Consider the following 24,018-nt stretch of genomic DNA (forward strand, 5'->3'; position numbering starts at 1 on the left):
CGCGAGAAGCAACTGCGTCATGTGTCACGGGCAAAAGGTCAAAGGTAACAAGGTGACCGGAGGGCTTATTATGTTGTAAAAAATAAAATAAATAATAAAATAATAATAATAATAATTTTAGTACATGTTATGTGTCAGAAGAGGGCTTAGAAAATAATCATACAAAAAAATGAAAAATAAATAAATAAATTGGACCAAAAGGGCACTTGGGGGCAAGGAGCAAAAAGGGCAGGTGCTCAAGCCCCCCCAGCACCTTTTTTCACTAGCTTGCGAGGAAAGCACAGACGCCTCTGACACTGCTCAGTTACTTATTTTTTTTAAAGGAGTGGGCAACGAAATGAACGTTACCGAAGATCTACTTGAACTCAAGAGCCTGAAAAACCAAACGAGAGGAACAGATTTATTCTCTTCTGTTTGCGCTGCCGTGGATGACATGAAACTCCCCTGGAATAAAATTTCTGGGATTATTACAGACGGCGCACCATCCATGACTGGTGAACGAAGTGGATTAGCAACACTAATAAGAAACAAAGTAAGTGAAGAAGGGGGTAAAAAGCTGTAAAACTCCATTGTATCATTCATCAGCAGTTCTGTGTGCTGAACATCTCCAATACGAACATGTTATGGAACCGGTGAGAAAGGCTATTAACTATATCCGCTCCAGAGCGCTATGCCACCGTCAGTTCCAACAGTTTCTAAGCGAGATTCATGCGGAATATGGAGATGTTGTCTATCACACTGACGTGAGGCTCAGTCGGGGTTCTGCATTGTCACGCTTCTACTCTCTTAGGCAAGAAATCGGTGAGTTTTTGGCTGAAAAAGGACAACCTATGCGAGAACTAAGTGACCCTATGTGACTGGCTGATTTGGGGTTTCTAGTTGATGTTACAAAGCACCTTAATGTCCTGAACACCAGTCTCCAGGGACCAGACGCAGTCATAAGCCAACTATATTCGCACATCAAAGCCTTTGGAACCAAGCTGCAACTGTTTGAGAGACACCTGTCGCCGACCCAACCCAATACTGCACACTTTTCAGCGCTGCAAGAACTCATGACCAGATTCCCACAGAGCAATGTCAGTGCACAAACGAGGCGGTAAGTATCAGATATTTCATCTCTGCCTGAAGAGTTTAAACAACGCTTTCGGGATTTTGCAGCCTCTTTACAGAACTGACAGAAGCCAAACTATAGATTTATATGCAGAGAGAATATATATTTTACATATCCAAACATCAGTGTCTTAGCTTTAAGCCACATTTTATAGAATCCAGTAACATCAATGGTCACTCTACTCACCAACTGCTCCAACCAGACCCAAAAAAGGTTTTGCATTTTTAATATTTGCTAAATATTAAAGACAGATTTGATCTCATCTGCTGTGTGTAAGTCAGCAGGACAAAAGGTTTTGCCAACCAACTGAAGGACATCTGTGGAGTCAGAATCACATCACTGCAGTTCCATCACTAAGTGAAAGACATTATATAGATTAATTAGATTACTAACGTCTTAACATATTTATATGTCGTAGTATGTTTAACAGCTGCTTAAAGGTTTTTTCAAAAGGTACTATTAATCTGACAAGCCTGATTAGGACATATATCCTAATTTATTGAATAAGACTGTCTGGCATTCACATGTCACTTTTGGGATTATTCTTAGAACTTAAAAAGAAAAGGTCGTCCAGTAACTGGGTGCATCAGCGCCCCCCGGCTCCTCGTCTCCACCAACTTGCAACACAAAGTTACATCCTTGGGTAAAACAATAGCAAATCTTTAATGTATTGTGGTGCATTGATTGATTTATAAACCATCAGTAGTATTTTAAAGTCTATTCTGTGAGCTACAGTATTTATCTCCTTTTAATCTTCGATAACTAGATGACTTTATGTCCTGATGCAAACCTCAAAAACCAAAATGGATGCACTTTTTTTCGGAATGCACTGTGAAACATTGAAGGATCATTTCTATATTTCCATCTTTTAAACACAAAACTTCGTATTACATCATCTACTGCCCCATTTTTGAAAGTGCAGCATATCCGCACTAGAAAGTGAATCCACTGACAGCTTTTGACGGCAGCAAATAAAAGTGAAGGAAGCCAGAAAATCCCAGTCTTTCCTCGCAGGCTAGTGCCTGCAGAAGAGGACCAGCCCTTAAATCTGATCTCCTCCCTCTAATCTGCTAAAGATCAGAATGAGAACTTCTCTGAGATAAAAGATAAGAGGGAAAATCTTTTCTCTTTCTCCCCGACAGGACAGAGGGAAAAGAAATAAGAGGAACTAATAACTGAAGACTGTGGTGTGGTGATAATACTGGCCTGTTTAGCAGAAGCTTGGCTGATAACTGGGTTACATCTGATTGTGGGTAGGTCTGGACACCCAAACTGCTCATTGGTGCACAAAGAGCATCCATCCAGCCCAACAGATTTGCTTTTTCCTCCCCCCAGAGCATAAAGAGGTCTGCACCTGCTTCACATATTCAAACATCATGCATCACTGATTTACACAAGGCTGCAACACAAATCAACCCCATACGCTGAGGAAGGAAGCATGAAACCAGGCAGCAAACATCATACTCACCCAAACAAGATGTGCTCTGCAGCTGACTGGGACCCCACTACATACTAATGAAAGAGTTGCAGCACCACGAGAGCTGCTCACTTTTAGTTAGACTCTATTTGGGAGTAGCACAGATGTGAGCAGTGGCACAGGGTAAGCCAGGTTTTAACAGTTTCAACTCCTGGTGGTTAAGGGTTTTAGGCATTTTCAGACCTAAAATGATGCTGTGTATGTGCAGGCTGAATGTTGTCACCATGAAAGCTTCCTTTGGGAGCTCAGACACACTGGAACACACTGTAAACCCACTTCAGCAACTCCAGGTTAAAAGCAGACTCAACCTCCCTAGAGGCAGCAAGAAGTCCTTCCTCTGTTGTCTTTTGGTCTCTGCAAGCCAGCACTTGCAAAATTACCAACAATCCGGTGTGACAACATTCCAGTTCAGCTCAAGGAACACAAATTCACTGGAAAATACATGGGTGTTTAGAGACACACACGCACACAATGTAATGAGAGCTGAGGGAAACTACTGCAGTCAGCGAGGGTTTAAGAGATTAAGCTGAGATAAAACTGGAGTCTGCCCTCTAATTGAAAAGGGGATCTACATATAAGCTTCGTCACTAATTTTTACATTTACATAAATGCACCAAATTCAGACTGAAATATGAGATTTAAAAGGTGAATAGTGGAGGTGGGTGACATCAGAAACACATAACAGTCGATAACATGCCATTCACACCCCATCCACCTGTGGTGAAGAAAAGAACATTCTCTGCCAGTGGCCTTTATTTAACACCACCCACCTGACTCGCCTCTCGCTGTCACCTTTTTGCTCCATCTGAGTTTTTCTTATGAAAAGCAGAACCACTTCATCTGGCCTGTCCATGTCACAGCGGGCAACTTGTGTCTTACTAAGGCCATGCAATACATAACCGTTCGTCAGCATTTACCACCACTGCACTGTCCTTTTCCAGCAACAACAACAGGTCTTCTCATGAATATAGCTGGATGGTTGTCCAGCTATATTCTACTGAAATTGAGTAGCAGTGATATTGCAAGGTTTAAATTAGGGCTGTTAACAAATATTTTAGTAATCAAGTAATCTATCAATTATTCTTACAATTAATTGAGTAATCGGATAAAAAAAGATCAAGTAAAACACTGGTAAAAATAACATAACATCAGTATTACTATCGCATATCAACATCAGTCCTATTTTTCACAGGTGAGCTTCCCTAACAATAACTTTTCTGTAGTTTAGAAAATTAACTCGTAACAATAATAGCTCACTTTCCAAGTTAACCTGAAGGAAAGTTATACAAAAATCTGAAATTATATTAAATTCAATAATAAAGAGTCAGGCTCACAAATACGTAAGTAATAACCCGGCCGGAACGCGGTGCGCTAAATAATAAAATCTAATTTAAGAACGCGTCATGGTAGATACATTTTCCTTGAGGAATTTTGATAATTGAGGTACTCGAATCACTCGAGGAATCATTTCAGGCCTAGTCATCACTTGCTGATAAAGTCCTAATCCTCATCTAGTAAAACCACCATCCACCTTTTCTTGACAGAGCCGGGTTTCAGATATGACCACATTTCCCTTAGCTCCACTCACTACAGCTCAAAGCAGCCATAATCCACAGTGGATAGGCGGGTGGAGGAGGTTTGCTTGATGTGATGCAGTGACAGTGGCACGAGACTGGGATTATAAACCCTGGATTACACATGGAAGCACAGAAAAACACAAATCCACCTCTGGACATGCTCCACATTTCACTTGCACTCACTTTGCCCTGAATAATGCTGTATCAACACATCACACATATCTTTGGTCCTTTATGAACCTGCCTCATACAACACTTTCTGAGAGACCATCAAACAAGCGCTAAGTATTGGCTATTGATCTTGATCAATTACCTTGAAGACAGATTCTAAAACAAGGGTATAGAGCAATTTGCATTTGATGAAGTGTAACCCTGAACAACCGAGGACACGTTTCCCTCTCCTGTAGCTCATCAAGTCTGTATCTAAGAGTCAGTCACACTCAAGTGGAGGCGTCAAATCTCAGTGAAGTGACACAACCTTAATTATCCACTGCTGAGGATGCCATGAACACTAGCTCAGACAAATTCAAGACAGAATAGAAACTATCCGTTTTTCCAACAAAAGCACTGAGGAAGTCTTGTATGGATTTCTAAACGGGGACTTTGAAGCTTTGATATTGACTATTATAAACATAGAACTAATAGATCCCAAAAAATAAGATGTAAGAAATCAAAGAGAAAAAGTGATTGATGGATGTTACCTTTCTTTTTTTACAATAACATACTGTAAGTGTTTCCCATATATGAGAAATGAACCTTTTTTCTGATGTGAATCTAGTTGTTTAAATGTTTCTTGCATTAAAAGGAGCAGCAGTATTCTGTGGTTTCCAAGTACAGGGTGCCATTTTACAGCATAATGAAGTGACTATCATCTTCAGTTGTTATAAAAATGCTGTATAAAATACAACTTAAAAGAATTTTAACACCTAAATTGGGTCCCTGTCTCTTTAAAAATTCCTTCCCTTTTTCACACTCTGCCTTCAGGAAGACGCAGTGTTGGCTCCACTAACCCTCTGAAAGAGTTTTTACCAGCATTGCACTGAGAAGTAAGCCTGTCACAATAAGCAATATATCAATTAATCACATGACAAATTAAAACCAGCTCAATACTTTTCATTTGCATGATTTGATGTTTTTCTCTTCTCTCTCTACCAAAAACTGGATGACAAAAATCTACAGATTACTTTGGTCTCAAAGTAATCTGAGGCTAATCTGTAGCCTCCAGGAAACAATGGAATTTTTTTTTTCTTTTGCATTTGATCGCAATAATCTACTGATCAGTTCATGCGGCATAATTGATACTGTAAGCCTTTGTTACGGGGCGCCGTACTTTCTGCTTTAATACAAGGTTATGTACGGGTTTTTCATGTATGTTAATATCTACTGGTGAAATATGATGTTTTATATCTTTTTCTTTAGTATAGAAAGGCACAACAAACATGATATTTACAGAAACTTTCCATAAGTAGGAAAGAAATTAAAATACATCCAAATTATTTGGACTATTTCTGAGTTATTATCGTGGGGTAATCAGTCATCTGAAGGTTTTGATTGTCTCTTATTGGTCTGAATGGTTTAAAGAGCTGCTTTCAGTGCCGTTCCATCTGAGCCTTAACAGACATAAACATGCAGTAAATAAATTGATTTTTAATCAATTTTCTGCACCAAAGTGTTAATAATAATAAACACGTTTTCACTGAGGCTCTTTTAGAGCCATATGAATGAAATAAGTAATTATTGATCTGACAGGAGCAGGGGCTTTGACACCTGGTGGTGGGCGTGTCGATGTGGGCGAGACGTCATCAAGTATGAATGGGAAGGTGACTGGCTGCTGGCTCTGTGTGTTTGAGGAAGCGGGTGAGCGAGTTGGTCAGTCCTCGCAAAGTTTGGAGCATGATAATCAAAATTTAATAAATCAATAATTGTGACAGAACAAAGAGGTTTGGAGTTGATTGATACACGGACAGATGAGATTCTCCGAGTTAACCCAGTGCTGCCCTCTACCACCATTAGTTTGCTGTGTTTTATAATAATAAAACGTGTTTATCATTATGAACTCTTTGGTGCAGAAAAATTTATTAAAAATCGATTTGTTTACTGCATGTTTATGTCTGTTAAGGCTCAGATGGAACGGCACTGAAAGCAGCCATTTAAACCATCCAGACCAATAAGAGACAATCAAAACTGTCAGATGACTGATTACCCCACGATAATAACTCAGAAATAGTCCAAATAGTTTGGATGTATTTTAATTTCTTTTCTACTTATGGAAAGTTTCTGTAAATATCATAAGTTTGTTGTGCCTTTCTATACTAGAGAAAAAGGGTTACACTTTATTTGAAGGGGGGTGAATAAGACTGTCATGACACTTTCATAAACATGACATAACATTTGTCATGAACATGTCTTCATGAATATTTATGACTGTTGTCATAAAGCGTCATTCGGTAAATTATGACACTTTTAATACAAAGTTGACCAAGAAATCATTACTGATATAAATTTGTTATAAAAGTATTACTGATTGCACTTTAAAAATTAGGCAATTCTATGTTATTAAAGGTAAAGTTTAAACAGTAATGATTTCTTGGTTAATGTCAAGTTGTCATAACAGACGTGAGTGATCGTCAGGTGTGGCGTGGAAATTATTCAATTTCACCTACGGTACCGTATTTTCTGGACTATAAGCTGCTACTTTTTTCCTAAACTTTGAACCATGCGGATTGTAGCCCGGTTCGGCTTTTCTGTGGATTTTTCTTCAACCACCAGGGGGCTCTCTAGCAGGAAGTGAATCATTAGAAGTCAAAATTGTAAATCAAAGAAGAACGCGCTGATTTTCATTTAGAACAACCACATGCTAGCAGCAGGCATGACGGAGAAATGTTTTCAAACTCATATCATTCAGCTTTTAGGTTAAGGGCTGTCGATCTGGCACTACAGGAGGGAAATAGAGCCGCTGCACATAAACTCGGTGTGAACGAAACCATGGTTTGGATTTGGAGACGGAGCGCTGCGTCCAGCAGATTTATTATGGCTCAGCCCTCTGCTGGGTCCTTATGGAAAACCGAGAGCAGCAGAGATACCAGCGGCTTATAGTATGGTGCGCTCTACAGTCCGGTAATTGGTCTTAAAAAATTTTTTTGAAAATGAATGAATTATCTGCAAATAATGACATCTTCAAGTGTCTCTGCTGTAGTAGTGACTAGCAGCGTAATCATGTAATGTTCTTACCACTAGATGGCAGTAGGTACAGAGCATTTTACATTAAAACAAGAGAATTAGTGATGCATGAATGTTACAGGTAGCGGTGAGAGCATTGAATCTAGAAAGACTGTGATGACAGTGATGGAAAAGACAGTGAAGCTCAGCAGTAGTTGGAAAGAACATGAGTCCATTTCCCACATGTCTGTGTGAAGTGAGCTTCTCTAGTCTGGCTACTATAAAAACTAAAACCAGAGACAGACTGAGATGTTGAGGAAGAGCTTTGTCTTTCTTCAATTTCTGCCAGGAAATCAGCTGTTTTCATCCAAACATGCACAGGTTTCACACCAGGTGGGTAAAATACACAGATATTGACATTTTGTACATGCAACTCTTCATATTGTAACAGTGAATATGAAGTGAAATGTTTCCCAAATATCATTGCTTCTTTCAGAATAAGAATTATTTTCTGTATTCCGGCTATAAGATGCTTGTGGATTAGTTAGTTTGACGTTTTCTACAACTTCTTTAAGTTTAACACCACAGTGTTGTGGCTGTTCAGGTGTATTTTTGAAGTGGACATGTTAAGTGCAAATAACAAATGTAAAATGTGATAAAAATACATTTTTGTGTTTATTTGATTCCTATTCAAGAGACTTTGATAAGAATGACTGTATATGTCATATAGGCGGCTACAGAGTATCTTTATTTACATTTTTGGTTGGTGGTGTGCCTTGTGATTTTTTCAATTAAAATAATGTACCTTGGCTCATGGTCTAAAGAATGTAAACTAAGTGCTCATGTTCAGGGTTGCTAAGTATCCTCTGGTCTCATTCCATTTCTGGGTTGGAAGAACAGGAGTCTAAAAAGTATAACTGGGAGAATATACCAAGTTAGACCAAATAAGACTCAACTACAGACAAAATTAAAAAGATTTCAAAAAGTGTTTTTTTTTTAGATAAAAACCACACATTTGTTAAATCAGATTGAAAATTGAACCTTTCTAAACTATGTCAAACTGAAATAAGTAAAGAAAAATTATCAGTTTCTAAACAGAATTTGAGTTTAATTTGATGTATGAGGCCTTACATCAGTGGCCTTCTCTGGGAATGAGGGACAAATATTAAAGCATTAGCGATTATTATAGTTTGAAACCATTTTATCTTATTTTACCCAGAGTCCACGCCACCAGCAAGTAATTGTTTCTCAATGGCCGAGTGTCCACATCCTCTGGACAAAGTAAAGCTTAGAACAAGGGGCTGGATTTTACCAGAAAAGGACCAACTAGATGCTAAAACACCAGCAGTTTCGCATAAAATTAAATCTACTAGATGTTCAAATGATTACAATCTTTAGCTAGATGTGTAGTTTGGTTTATTTTTAAAACATGACAATACATATAAATGAATATTGGCATATAAAAAGAGATTATAGTCGTATGGTTCATTACCGTCTCTAGTCCCATCGGGAAGTTGGTGTCAAACACAACATGGGACAAAAGAGTCACAATAACGGAAACCTAATATTAAAATAACAATGAGATAACTATGTCCTTTCAGTTCTGGGCAGTGTAGGGAGTTGGGGGTGGGAGTTTTTGGTTTGTTCTAGAGATGTGCCGATCAGGTTTTTTCCTGCCAATTCTGATTCCGATCACCCATGAGGGCCGATCACCGATACCAATCACATATTTTATTTTATTTTTTTATCATAAGCACTGGTTATATTATGTGGAAAAAGGAACCATGAATTCACCTTAATTTAGACAAAAACTTGTTTTTAATAACTTTTTTCCCCAAGAAAAAAAATCCACCAGGTAACAAGAAAAACCTTTTTCTTGTTTCTTGCATATAGAACAATCTAAGAGTCAATAGCGCATGTGCGTTTCAACTGCATGCTAAAAAAAAATAAAAAATCACAGTGCCACCTAGTGGCCTGGCAAGACAAATACAACGGATTTAAGATATCTTGCCAGTGCCGTCTAAGGGTAAAACTTTTTCTCCAATCAACATCCAAAAATACTGTGAGCTTCAAGACAGCACCCCTGTATAAACATAGTCTAATTCAGTGGTTCTTAACCTTTTTTGAGGTACCGAAGTAGAGAAGAAATGTCAAGGTTTTGAGTGAGAAGTCCGTTAAAGAACACACACAGAACAACATCCTATCCCTCCTACCCTTCTCCCCCACTATTCAAATATGTTTCAACTGTACACTTGTGTGCAACAGAAGTTCACTTCCTCGATTAGTCACACATGCTCTGTCAGCTCCATCTACACCTGAAGTTAACCAGGAGGAATTTTTTTTACAGAACTGTGACTATAATTTGTTCACCATTTTTCTTAAAGGAAGCAATATACAATCTATAAAGCTGCTTCATACTACAGGTTCAAAGGTGAGATATATGGGATAGAATGTGCAGCACCGGAGTTCTAAAACCTTAATAGAATGTGGACAATGATTTGAAATGGTTAATAAAATGTCCCTGTGCTCCATTCTGAACCTTAAAAACATAATAAAAAAGCAATACAAAACAAGGAAAAGGCAAAGCAATCTGTGTGGTAAGATATGATTCAATACCCACTTTTCATCGTCATTCCCCCTCTTCCAGGGCAAACATTGCTATAACAAAAATCTCCCCACTTTTCACCAGCAAAGCAAGAGTCCATTATTCAAATTAAGAAAGGTGTCTAAAACATAACAGCACACTTGTTTTTTATTGTACATGTCAATGCATTTACGGTCTACTTTTCTGTGAAAATCAACTTCATGAAATACAAAAGTAATGAGAGGAAAGTGACATTTGTGAAGAATCCCAAAGCCTCAGGGAGATGGAACTGACCTTATCATTTTCGTTCCAAAAGAGGTTTTATTAAAAGCAGATGAAAACACCTCTGATAGAGGCTGTAAGTAGACTACAGTAGCTAGACAGAGTGGCCCTAATTAAAGCAAGAAGTCTGTCCCTCAAGTGGTTGGCCTATTTTGCTTGATGAAAGCCCAAAGAGAATACTCCACTTTGCATCAAAATCAGACACAAGGAGAAGGCGACATCTCAAGTTCTCCATTTCTGAGCTCTAAAACGGCAGCAATGCAAAAGTAAGAAACAGCTTATTACCGTGAGGTGGACGACACTAAACAAGTACCAAGTGACAGCAAAGTACAAAGAAGGTCAAGTGTTGAATCTGCTGTTCCACAGATATCTGGTTCTAGGAGTGTGCAGTGTAATGATGCCAGCAGATGATCATGTATATAAAGCAAATTCAATCATGAGGAGCAAATTCTTCTCTTTTAATCATCAGATATAGATATGATGAAAACAAAGTTCTTACATTTTAGCATCAAGATCTAAATTCTAATTCTCATCGATGACAGATCATGAATGATCAAAGAAGTTACAAAAGAAGAAAAAAAAACAAGAGCTACTTCTTGTAGAGTTTTCACAACTGATAGTCCAGTGGACTGTGTTCGATTGGGGAACAAGATGATTCTATTTTTAAACTGCACCCAGTCCAATGATCCAACCCAGCCTTTTCCCCCTTTGCACCAAGAACTACTGATGGAAACGACACAAAAACCTCTGAAGAGACCGAGCGTGACTTCCTTCTTCACAAACTATAAACAAATAAATGGGTTTAAGGTGACCAGTGACTAAACTTAAACTTCCTCTCTGCTTTACAGGCAAACATTCACAGTGCAAACATAAATGGGAAGGCAGACACCTCAACATACACCAAATTATTATGCAAATTGGATTTAAGTGTCATACAAATATTTTTTTTGTTGTGCTATTAAATTTATAGATGGTATTGTGTGTCAGGGCTCTTTGAATCACTATAATTCATTTCAGAGAGCTGGGTTGATTAGCTCAATTAAAGGAAATCTACCTAATGATGTTCCACATTATTAATCAGCCTCAGGTTTCAAGCAATTTTGGAAAGAGAAAAGATCTCTTTGCTGACCAAAATGATTTATTGAAATTATCAATGCTGCTAAATTTGATCCAAATTACATAAATTAAAAGATTTTAAGTCGTTTAACATTCAAATGTAAGATTTTAAGGAGCTGGCAAGGTTACTTTGTAAAAGTTCAAAGAACAATATTCATAGTTGGATTGTTTTGTTACCATAGCTACAGTTTGAAGCTGTGAGTTTAATCTTTAAGTTTGAGCTCTGTTTGTTCACAAATACAAATTAGTAAATTGTAATTATAACTGATGTTACAGGTACTGATGATTTTAGCAACAAAAGGGGCCCCGAAATTAAATTCTGCTCAAGGCCTCATACAGCCTTGGACCGGCCCTGCATGAAGAGGTAATCCGCTGCGCTACGCAGAGATGAGGAACAAATGGGAGATTTAGTTCAATGCTGCTAATGTGGCTTCAGTAGCTCTTTCATCTTGTGTCTGTTGAGTTTTTAATAAGCGTCAAAGAAACTATTCTGGTTGGTCGAGTTTATGGGATGAGTTTCTCAGATCTCCACGTGGCCGCAAACATTAACTCTGACTAAGTGGACAAAGCATTTGATACGGTTTGATGCATCGTTTAACTGGAAAAATAATGCTAAAAATAATAGTATAATAATACAAAATCAGCGCGATGCGTTACAGACAGGACACCGCGAAAGCTTCTCATCAGGCTGAACCTGTATGATCAGCTTAGCGTTACTTCTAGAGGTGTGCCAATCGATCGGCCACCGATCATAATCGGTCGATTTTCGTGAAAAAGAGCATGATCGGTGATCGGCGATCATTGGCTCTTGTTGCCGATACCGATAACCTGCATCTCATTTCTCAGCCTGCCTGTGCAGCTGGTCTCCTCTTTCCTTCACACTGCGCAAACGCGCAGCAACAAATCCTAAGCGATGTGGAACTATAACGCACTGAGTGAATGGGGAAGTTTGTGTGTTGCGGCGGAAAATTGAAGCAGGTCAAAATGCATCAACACAACGAAGCTAATACGACATAAAAACAATGTTATACTTGACGGAGTTTGGCTACATCGAGGCTCACTGCAGTAAAAAAGGAGGATCAGATAGCAGGTAAAGCAGCGCACAGCTACAAACACTCACCTGGATTAGCATGACGGTCAGAAAGCTAAACAAATAACCTGGAAAATTATTTAAGTCTTCGAGCTGCGATGTAAGACGCTGGTTCTGCTCTCGCTGTTGAACCGCTGCTACGCTACAGGTAGTAATATTTCACAGACGGAGCGCCGCTTCTGCTCCACCTGGTAGTGACTCTCACACCGAACCTCTGTTTAAAGCTGCAGCATCTAACCTAAAAAAATTATTTTTACATACGTATTAAAACTTTCGCTGTCCTAACATGAGACAGATAATCTCTATAAAAATAATCGATCTCCTCCCTGCTCTGCATAATTACTCTGCTCAGTCAGAAACAGCCACTCAGAACTAGCAGTAATCAGCTAGCCGCCATGCTATCAGGAAGTTTTCATTCAGTAACTCAGGATTGTTTATTGTAATGGATCCTGTATTTGCCTTTGAGTGTAACGTTTTATACTTGAATTTTTTTGGCAATGTTGAGAGGTTTTATTTTGGCCCTTTGCATTATTTAGCCTCTTCAGAGCCTCCATATGTTTTCAGTCTGTTAAAGATAGTATTATTGATAGCAGTACAATTTACACAATTCCTGTTTTGTTTAGTTTTCTTCTTGGAAAAAGTTATTAAAAACAAGTTTTTGTCTAAATTAAGGTGAATTCATGGTTCCTTTTCCACATAATGTAATCGGTAGTGTTTGATAAAAAAAAAAATTATTATGTGATCGGTGATTGGTGATCAGCCCTCATGGGTGATCGGTATCGGCAGAAAAAAAACCTGATCGGCACATCTCTAGTTACTTCATTAACTAATACACCGGCCAACCGGGAACACAGATATACTTCATCAGCGCAGGCAGAGCCGGGCGCTGGGCAGCGTGCTGAGATGGAAAAGCTGCACAAACTGCATATTTGTGATCAAAGATGCAGTTCTTTGATCACAAATATCATTCTCCCCGCTCACTCAACGCACCTCTGAAAGGGCGTCTACAAGTTATTCCTGCAGTTCACGTAGAGCTGCGCAACCAGAGCTAACCAGAGTGGTGTTTAAACTCCTACCTTGATCAAAAACTCTGAAAGGAATCATAATTCCTCACAGGGGGTTGATGTAAATATGTATGGTCAGGCTGACCTGTATGGACACAGGCTGACCATGAAAGGAGGCGCACGCGATCCGCGCCAAGATAAACTTAATCCAGCTACTGCAGCACGCGAGGCAACCCGCAGAGGCGCCAGCGGTGTGATTGGTCCAGTTTTAACTGCATAAACTAAACCTATTGTTAGAGATTTTTTGGTATTATCATTTTGTTATTACTTTAGTTCATATTCAGTCTAATGTTCAATTTAAAGTGTTCTCTTCCTTCTGTCTGTATAAACTGACCTGGAGGCCCCATCTGCCCGTTTGTCTTCATGTGAAACAGTTAACTGTGTGTTTCCCAGACCTTAAATTACGTTTCTACAGGTGCCTTCTTATCAACCGGAATACTCCCTATCTTAGAAACTGCCTGTGTTCAGTAATATTTTGTCTCTGCTGTCTTCTTTAGCTATCCTCCCTGTTTCTGCTTGATAATAAAAGACAAGCTGTAACCAAAGGTCTTCAGACGCTCAGTGAACGGCTTGGAGGAGCAGTTTGCCGAGTCTTCTCCTTTTGCAAAAGCTTGGTCATAAAATTCATATACATTATCTGTGGTTCTTTTAATGGAGGTTCGAGAAAAATACCTATCACCTATCTTCTATAAACATATTTTTAGGATTAAATCTGCTCCGCCAGTGAAGCGCTCAGAGCAACATAAGACGCTTGCAATAGGCCACCAGGCCTATAATATGCTGGGCATATATGGGCAAGGGTGTAGATCCCATCTCATTATTGGGTGGGACCATAAACAGGGAATTTTTTAAGAGCAATTTTGGAGGGGTCGGCAAAGTTACAGTAAAATGTGGTTTACGTTATTTTTGTTCAAGCTGCACCATCAAAAATAACTAGTAAGTAGCAATTAATAAAAGTATTTTTCTCAGTAAACAACATGTTGAGACCCATAGAAGTCAAACTAAGATTAAAATGCTGCTAAGATATGAGTTTGATTCAGAGTCACAAATCTAATCTCTGCTACACCTTTAAAAAACGCGAGGCTCTAAATAAAACGTTTTAATAAGTAACTCCATCTAATAAAATTTCTCATAAATATTTATTTATTGCAGTGGTTTTCAATACAAGTCATGTGTTATTTAAATTATTATTTAAGTTGCTTTAAACTTATTTTTGGGGGGATTTTTTCATGTTACAACCTATAAATATGTAGGAATTGAATATTTTGGAAGTATCATAACTTAAACTTAAAGGTCAGCACCAGAATTTTCTAGAAACATATTCAGATTTTATTTTGTGGTTTTAAAGGGTCTTTAGGGGCTTATTCCTTGCAGCACGACACAGGAATGCTGCAAGGAATTCCTGTGTGCCCCTTTTATTGGGCATTAAAGGGGAGAAACTCATGATGTGGTCACCACCCTCCTCTGACCTCAACCCTATTGAGAACCTTTGGAATATCCTCAAGCAGAAGATCTAAGGGTTCATATCAAGATGCAGTTCATATCAAACAGCAGCTCTGGGAAGGTATTCCGACATCCTGCAAAGAAATTAAATCAGAAACTATCCACAAACTCACAAGTTCAATGGATGTAAGAATTGTGCAGGTGATATCAAAGAAGAGGTCCTATGTTAACATGCAACTCGGTCTGTTAAGATGTTTTACATTGAAATAGCTTTTGATTTTAGTACCTGTGACCACTTAATGCTGCACTTTCAAAGCGTGACCGTTTGCAGTTCTTTATAATCCATAAAATGTTTAGAAAATCTGCTGTGCAATAATAATTTAGAACAGTGCAGTTTGAGTTTATTTTTGGAAAAAATACTGTTCTCATTGGGAGGTTTGTTCAGTAAAATTTGATTTATACTGTAATAGTTCATGACTTGAAAATTATACTGACCATCATTTGCATTGACCATTTAAGAGAAAATATCCCTTGCATAATAATTTGGAACACGGTGTAATTGAAAGGTTGTGACTGTTAGGCTGTGAGCCATCAGTTTAGTTGAGGAAGAAGTCAAACACCATCACGATAGATCCTTACATGCAACGACCAAATGCAAATATGAATGCACACATAGCACACACCCAAATCCCACTCTCCTGACCTACTGGAAAATTGTGGGTATTTTTTTGTAATATAAAGCAGCAAAATTTGTTTTAAAAGTCCCAGTTTGCAGCAGTTGTTGCCTCCCAAATTGAACGCCATGTAATCTGTACTCCGTCCAAGCTCCATAGATAGAAAAAAAAGCAGTCTTGAGTTTTGTTACAAGTTCTCCAGAAAGTCAGCACTCCTCATTTGAACAGGTTTTGGATTACCCACCTCTCCCATTGTGTTCTCCACTGTTCTGCTGACTCAACAGTTTTGTACCAGATACAAATAGCACTCTTTAAAGGGAAAGAATAATAACTCTCACCATCTGATTGATGGGAAATTAGGCAGGCAGATGAATTAGGCAGACACTTGTTCTTTTACACAGTTGCTTAATTTCTGTTTGTCGTGCTGATTTGCATTGGTCCAACGAGATCTTTTCAGCAAGCTCCAAGCAGGTGTGCATCAATGCTAAAAATGGAAGTTCAGCATGAATTTATTTTTGGCACAAATACACGCTCTTCATCTTCACTTGGTATGTCTTTTAATACTTAAGTTCAATGTCAAATTCAAGTAGAACACCAAGAACAAGAGCAATTCATTTGACTAAAACCCATTGTCAGTTCGCTGTGAGCCTGTTGGAATGCTAGTTTTGGTTGAAAAACTTATCACAGTATAAGCATTTCATATTGGTCAATATCGATAATTGCTTATATAGATAATTGTTAAATTGACTATGGATTTGTTGTTTTCTTTTAAATACCTAAAATGGTGTCAAAGCTGTGCTGTGACGTTTCCAGTTTTATCCAATTTTCACTCCACATTTTTTTCATTTTTAAGCAACTATGAGGCACAGTGGAGAAAACTCAGGTTGTTGCCAGGTAACCAAAGAGTGAGTGAGTTAGTCGATGCCACCAACCTTGCTTAAGTGAGCAGCAAAAGTCTTTCCTATGCCTACATCTCCCAGAATGCTGTGCAATTCTGGATTGGAGTTCAGTGAATATTCTTTTGAATATTGTAATATTCTCCTAAAACATCCAGATGTAACGTTTTAGTTGCGTAACTTGGTTGACTCGCTCCAAGCCAGTTGATGGAAACATGCTTCATTTCAGTTCTATTTTTTCAGCAATATTTCAAAAGTTTCCTAAACATTTCCATTATAATTGGATGGAAAGAAAGCCAATGCTTCTGCTTTTATTGTGGAGGCAACATACAAGGTCTAACTCAGTAGGAATCAAATGATACTTCCTATGTGTCAGCCAGGAGCAGAGGGAGGAGATTTGGATAATTCTGTGTACAAACTGCTCATGGCTCTGCTTTGTTTTACATTCATGCTCGTATGATACCAGATATCCCATCTTGACTCCTGCTTCATGTCTGGTCCTAGCAGTGTGATGGTTAAGTGGCTTATTGAGCTGCTGACAGCAGCAGCCAGGCTGACTTCCAACACACAACTTATTTCAAGTCTTTGATTGCAAGGGTGGCTGCTTTCTGTGAGTGAACAGTGCAGTACAGTGAGCATACTGCACATTACCCAAGATAAACTTTGACCAAAAAGGCCCATTTGACACTGTGAATGTAATCTGGTCATCCTTTAGAAAAGTGATCTCCCCACACGTGCAAACATCTGCAGTAATAAAGTACAGTTCAGCTTCATTCTTTCACCACAGACTATATTTGGCTCTCCATTTTTTGTCTGTTTCCATGGTAATGAGCATTGCACCGTGTACAGCTGGAGCCCCGGGTATTTTCCAGAAGTTGAAATGACAGAATGGCTGCCCCTAAAACCTGAGCAAGCTTTTCCACATCAGTGTGGGTTTGTGAAGTGATCATTTCCACTCCACTGAGTCCAAGAATCACTGTCTGTTAATCACTGGCCTAGTTTTCCCTTCCTGCCAGCCTGTCTTGCCACTGAACACAAGATCCACAGTCACAACATCTGGACAGGGTTTCACTTAAACTGCCAATGATTTCAGGGATGGGTTTTTTGCAGGACAAATGATCCAGATGGGTTATTGACTTTGGTCATGTAGTGCTGGAAGAAAAATATGAAAGAAAAAAAAATTACATATCACAGTCAGAGATGCTAGATGATCATTTTGCGTTGTCATTTTGACTGACAGCACAAAAACCCGTCATATTCCATTTTTACTCGTCAAATTAAAATTGATATTGACATAGGCTATTCAGTTGCATTTAATTTTTATGCGGTTTAATTAACATTCAGCAAGCTGCACACAAATCCAGATTCCATCACACATAAAGCAGATGAACACAAACAACTTTTTCTCCGTGGTGACAAACACCACTAACTGTGGCCCCAATAACTTATAATAAATTAAACGACTCCACTTAAGTTATGGGCACTTCGCCTGCTTGGGTCTGAACGCACAGCCTCACAATGTCCTCCTGGTTCGCATCTGGAGCAGAAATCAGAACTAGTTCATCAGAAGCTCGAGGCTGAATTAAATCCAACATATTACTTTTAATCACGATGTTACTGCTTTTGTCCACCATTTGAGTGGCGGACTCAAATGATCCATTTCACCATTTTTTTAGCTTTTGTTCCTCCTCTTAAGAGATGGGACAATTGGAACGTTTCAACTGAAGATACAACCAGTGTGTTATAAGCCTGGCAGCCTGCCAGTCTTTATACTAGCCCCCTCGCCAGTCCAAACGTTGCTTGTTTTTGTCATTAGAAAAATTAATAATCCAAAAAATAACTTTTTTTTTTTAAATTAATTTAAACTGGATTGTAAGCGTCTCCGTTGCTCTAGCGGAGCAAATTTATTCCTAAAAGTTAAGGTTATGCATGTAAAGCCGGGAGAGATTTAAGTCATCATGCAGGGCCGGTCCAAGGCTGTATGAGGCCTGAAGCAGAATTTGTCTAAGGGGCCCCTTTTGCTACTAAAACCATCAGCACCTCTATCAGCTTCTGCGTTAGATTTAGTGAAATCTAGAAGATGAGGAATAGTTTAATTGGTCAACATAAAAAGCAATAAGTTATAATTGCAGTTTATTAATTTGTATTTCTGAACAAATAGAGCTGAAATTCAAAAATTTAACTCACAGCATCAGATTGCAGCTATTGTAAGAAAACAATTTATGAATATTGCTCTTTGAATTTTTACAAAGTAAACTTGCCAGCTCCTTAAAATCTTAGATTTAAAAGTTAAACAATGCAAAATATTTTATTTTATGCATGCTGAAACCATTAAATCAAATTTAGCAGCATTGATATTTCCAATAAATAAATGTTACATTTATATATCTGTGGTCTGTGTTAAAATATTAGCATTTATGGGTCCCTAAAGCCCTGGGGGGCCTGATGGAGCCACTGACTTAATTTGGATGAAACAGAAGTGCAAATAATTGATATTCATTTTAATTGTAATTTTTTTTTATTTATTATTTTTCAGTCTAACTGTGGGTTTAAATTGCATTTTACTAGCAATGTTTTCCTGTTACTTTTTCTGTCTACTTAACATCTTTTAATATAAAAACACGGTAGGCCCCCCTCTGCGCCCCGACCACCAGACTGAGCAAGTTTTCTGGGGGAAACCCTGTGGTCCACTTGATAGTGCGATTATGCATTCACACCTCATACCAGGCCAACAATCGAGTTGGATTAAAACGGACTGAACATGGTTGGTGTGAATGCACCCTAAAAAGCCACAAGTTAGTGCACACATTTTGCTCTGACATCCAACATTGCTCATCTGTGCAAAAGCTACATGATTCTCCATTTCTCCACCTACAGCAAGTGCGGGAGGTAAAACATCAGCTTTTAGTCATTGTACTGTATCCATTTTACAGAAAAGAATGAAAAACACAAACTGTTCTCAGTTCTGACCCAAACCAGGTTTCTAAGACCGCCCGAGATTACTGCAAAAGCAGGTCTGGTGGTCTTGCACAGCTCCTCCAACTTGTCCCCATCAGCTACCATCAGCTCAGCGAGCCAACCATTGGAGCACAAGATGGATGGAAACAGTCATGGCAACCAGCACAGATCAGATTTCCCCTCCAAGTTTACTACGAGATGGTTCAGCCCTTCTCAGCCCAGCCGCATGAATCAAATATTTTGCTCTTCGTCATGCAGCTGCTAATGGTGGGAGGATATATCCCCTGCTCCTTTGAGACTCTGCACACTAAAGCCAACATGTGCCCACTGAGCCAGTTCCTCTCTGTGTGAGGGTCTGCAGCAGGTATCAGTCAGCAGTGCAACACTCAGACAGCAGGGAGCGCCGGCCCATGCTGCACACCTAATTATCAAAATAAAAAGAGGGAAATGGTGTGAACAGACACTCACTGCAAGAGAAACAAACCACTCCACTGTTCTGCCAGCCGCTACCGCTGGCATCTGCGTGAGTCAGACACTATTTGAAGAATGAGTCACACAAAGCTCGACCTGTTGCTGTGGATGAAGGCAGGGGAAGTTTAAAAAAGGAAAAGAAAAGTGAATTTACAGCTGAAGGGAGTGAGCTGTGGTTAGACTGCAGCTGCATTGACTTTCTGCTGCTACAGACATGATGAGGCTGCAGAGGCGTGAGAAAGCCTGTGGCTGCAAAGAGGAAGTTGTTCTGAGGGGTGACGCAGCTAAAACGTCTTCCCGCTGAGACGCGGCGCCTGAGGACTTCTCCTCAGATGCTAGTTTCTTACCCCGGGCAGACAGCTTCTTGGTGTTGATGATTTTGGCAGCATACTCATGTCCTGTGGAAATCTTCATGCACCTCTTCACAACAGAGAAAGCTCCCCTGCAGGACACAAAGAGTTGCTGGTCAGAGGTTGTGTGATCAAACATTTGCTGCATGCTCTGAACTCACATGGACAGGCGCTTCCTTGTTTTCTGGAATTCTATGGAAACGAGATCCTGAAAGACTGCATTCAGCGCTGATGGGTTAATACTGTATTATATTAATTAATCACTGATTACATCAGTACAATAAAGTAGCAAGTTTTATTCCAATCAATTTCAAAATATATTCATTAAAAATAATTCTTTATTATTCCCAAAGAAATTAGACAACCGAATAATAATGTGAAGTAGGCTTGGACCGGTTACTATTATATAGTGGACTCGCGCCTGTTTGCGGTTCAGTATTTGTGGATTTCGACGATTTTTTCATATACCTCATGTCAGATAAATAAAACACAAAGTTGCAGATGTACTTCAAACACTATTAGCTGGTATTTTCATAGCAGCCAATACAGGTTTGTCCAATTGGCTGCAACCCAAAGAGTGGCGATCAAAAATAATTTAAAAAAACATGGATATTGGCCAAAACACTGTGCATATTACAGTATATTTGGGATTTTATTAAAATATGCAGAAATAATTAACTTGCAAAGTGAGCTTTTATTGTTACAAGTTAATTTTCTAAACTACAGAAAAGTTGTTAGAGAAGTTGAAATGTAAAAAATTGGACTGATATATGATGGCAATACAGCTGTTATGTTAGATTTACCAATGTTTTGACTTTTTTATCCAATTACCCGATTAATCGTAAGAATAATCGATAGATTATTTGATTACTAAAATATTCATTTACAACAGCCCTGGATTATATGTTGCGCAGCCCTAAACATATATGCTGCTTACAACTTTCTAAAACCTTATTTTCCGTGATATATTGAACCCCCGGTATTCACGGTGGTTAGAAACCATAGTTGCCCTCAAATAGCTAAAATCTGTGGATACTAAATTCTTTGCCACCCATTGGTTGCGACTGGGATGATATGAAATTTATTTTCCGGTATTTTCAGTAAAGCTATGCATTAGCACAGCCGCCCGCAGTGTTCAGTCTATCTGCTCACCTGTATAAATAATCCTGCCGCGCTCTGAACCAGCAGCTCCTAGAGGACAAGTACTCCAAGCATCGCTCCCGTCATTTTAAGGATGTTTATTGATCCCGCGAAAAACAACAAAAACCCAGACATTATCATGAATCAGTAAAATCCTCCCAGGCCCAACTTGAAACCTGGACATTATGCTGCAACACTTAGCTTTTGTCAACAACTCAGGCGGAAGTGAGAGCACAAATAAAGTCTCGGCTGGAACACAATGCTCTAAATAATAAAACATAATATAACAAAGTTTCGAGGCAGGTCAATTTTTCTCGAGGAATTTTAAGGTACTCGAATCGTTTCAGCCCTAATATAATCACCATAATATTGGGGTGCATCACACCAGCTGTGTTTAATCTGCAACTCAAGCTTATTTGCCTAAAATGAGGCAGGAGGTGTGAATGCATAGTCAAACTCTCTTTTTTCCCCTTTATTTAACCATTGAGATCCAGATCTCATTTTCAAGAGGGACCTGGGCAGAAATCTGCAACTCTGACCAAAAAAGCAAGTTCTGGTCCGCCTACAAACCCAAAGTAAATTCTGGTGCACTTTAGACCTGTGAATCCCAAGCCTCCCACAGGCCAAGTGGACTATAGATCAGGGCATTTTGGGCAAATATAACCAAAAACAAACATGTGGTTCTATCGCTAGCAGGAGAGATGCTTTGTGGAAGTGGAGGTTTCTAATATGGGTGACATGGGCAAGCGTCCAGGGCCCCCCACCCTCCATCAACTACTTTGTTGGGAATGTCTTAGGTGTTTAAGGGGCACGCCCTTAGGGTGGGAAGGGTGGAAAAACCAGGACCACCACTGCTTCAAGCTACAAACACTAAAATCTGATGCAACTCCATTTTTGTTTGCATTTCGTGAAGATGGAAGTTGTGCTCGGTGTCTTGTTCAGTTGTCTGCATACCGTCTCCCGTTTTGGCCGGTAAACTACCATATTTTATCCCTTGTCCCATCATCTTCCATTATTATTCTGTACACCCTTGTCCCTAGCGAGGTGCCTAACTCCAGCGAACGTCCCGGGCAAGAGGCGGGGTTCACCCTGTTTGCCAGGGCAACACAGAGACAGACAGGACAAACTGTCACACACACATCTAGGGAGAATTTAGAGATTAACCTGACAGTCATGTTTTTGGACTGTGGGAGGAAACCGGAGAACCCGGAGAAAACCCACCATGCACAGGGAAAACATGCCAACACCATGCAGAAAGACCGGGGCCGGGAATCGAACCCAGAACCTTCTTGCTGCAAGGCAACAGCTCTACCAACTATAATAATATAAGAATTTCAAATAAGAATTTCTGGACCTCTCTAAACTGAATTGAGTCTCTAGCCTCACAAGCCTGCAGCAGTTTGGGAAGCAGTTCTGACAAAGTTAGTGTGACAGCAGGATAAAATAACATACAAAAGTATTTTTTAGGTGCACTTTGCGAGTTAAACTTTCAAACTTCTATCCTGTTCATATATTAATTTTCATCGTGAATTCCAAACATACTGAATCGCAATTCTGAAGACAAAGCGAAACAATAAGCAGTTCCTTAGAAAGTGACCTCTGACCCCAGGCAAAAGGAGCTTCTGATGCAAAGGGCAGAGGTTGGAGAACCAGCCTCCAGGTCTGTCCTGATTCAAACACCTGAGTGGCCGCAAACAGGTCAGGAGGCGAGTTTTCAGCTCAACTCGTTCACAGCTCCAACATGTTCACGTTCCAGAATCGGAACAGAAACGTCAGATTCAAAAGTCCTTCTCTGATTACGTGAACTAGAATAGAGCCGAGTTAGGAGTGTCCCCAACACCTTAAGAGACTCTAAACCGAGATTTAGCGAGGCGTCCTGCTTCTGTAGGTGGTTCCGGTAGAACCCTGTACTGTACCACCCAAAATAATGAACACAACTTACTTTCCCAGCTCCTCGTACAGTTGGTACTCATCAGTGAACCTGGTGCAGGTGGTTGAAGCCATGTTGAAGTGAGCGGGGAAACTGAAAGCTGTCCTAATACTCTGGGAGTCTTTCCCCTCCGCGTCCTGTATGTCACCTGGTCCTATTTCGGAACCGCCGCCGCCAAAGAAAAGACAAGAAATACAATTAGGTTGAATGAGTTGCGGCGCAATCTCTACTCCCAGTTCCAGGTTCGTGGACCCCCCGCCCCCCCCGGCTTTCACAGGGACGAAGCGACCTGCTGTTGTGGCTGTTTCTGCGCTGACACTTTGGATCCGTTCAACACAGTCAAGACTCACACACACACCTCCCCATATCCGGTACTGACCCAGCAAAATAAAAGCACACACGGAAGAACATTGATACTCAGAGCTGCAATAGGACCAGGCCCGGCGGCATGGGCGGGCATTGGGGACATTGCCCGCCCACAGAATCAGCCATGCCCCCCCTGCCCCCCCGCCCCCGGACTGGAAGCTGTTTGTTGTTTTTGCCTTAGAATGGCCAACTCTCTGTTATTCCTATGTCACTTTGATACACTAGGGGCTTCCCCACTTCCCATATCTGTGTCCTCTGTCACTATTTTCAGCAGTTAACTGTTTAATCCGTTGTTAACACGTCGCAACCTGTTTTGCAAGCGCAAAAACA

The 24,018-nt window shown here is 39.7% G+C and overlaps 1 protein-coding gene across 16 annotated transcripts in view; it reads right to left on the minus strand.

The window, feature by feature from the left end:
- The window catches only part of camk2d1 (calcium/calmodulin-dependent protein kinase (CaM kinase) II delta 1), a 108,743-nt gene that overhangs the window by 83,737 nt on the left and 988 nt on the right, over nucleotides 1–24,018 (minus strand). For 15 of the 16 annotated variants that reach the window (XM_008434849.3, XM_017310420.2, XM_017310419.2 and 12 more), the window contains 2 exons: nucleotides 23,335–23,476; nucleotides 20,250–20,344 (listed from right to left, as the gene is read on the minus strand). In XM_008434849.3, coding sequence (XP_008433071.1) covers nucleotides 20,250–20,344; nucleotides 23,335–23,396 — 157 coding nt within the window. In that variant the 5' untranslated portion in view covers nucleotides 23,397–23,476. Of the gene's footprint in view, nucleotides 1–20,249; nucleotides 20,345–23,334; nucleotides 23,477–23,611; nucleotides 23,634–24,018 lie in introns of those variants that run through there. The other variant, XM_008434851.3, reaches the window with a different exon arrangement.

Source organism: Poecilia reticulata, chromosome 18 (assembly GCF_904066995.2).
Source record: "Poecilia reticulata chromosome 18, P_reticulata-male-v2, whole genome shotgun sequence".
Lineage (NCBI taxonomy): Eukaryota > Metazoa > Chordata > Actinopteri > Cyprinodontiformes > Poeciliidae > Poecilia > Poecilia reticulata.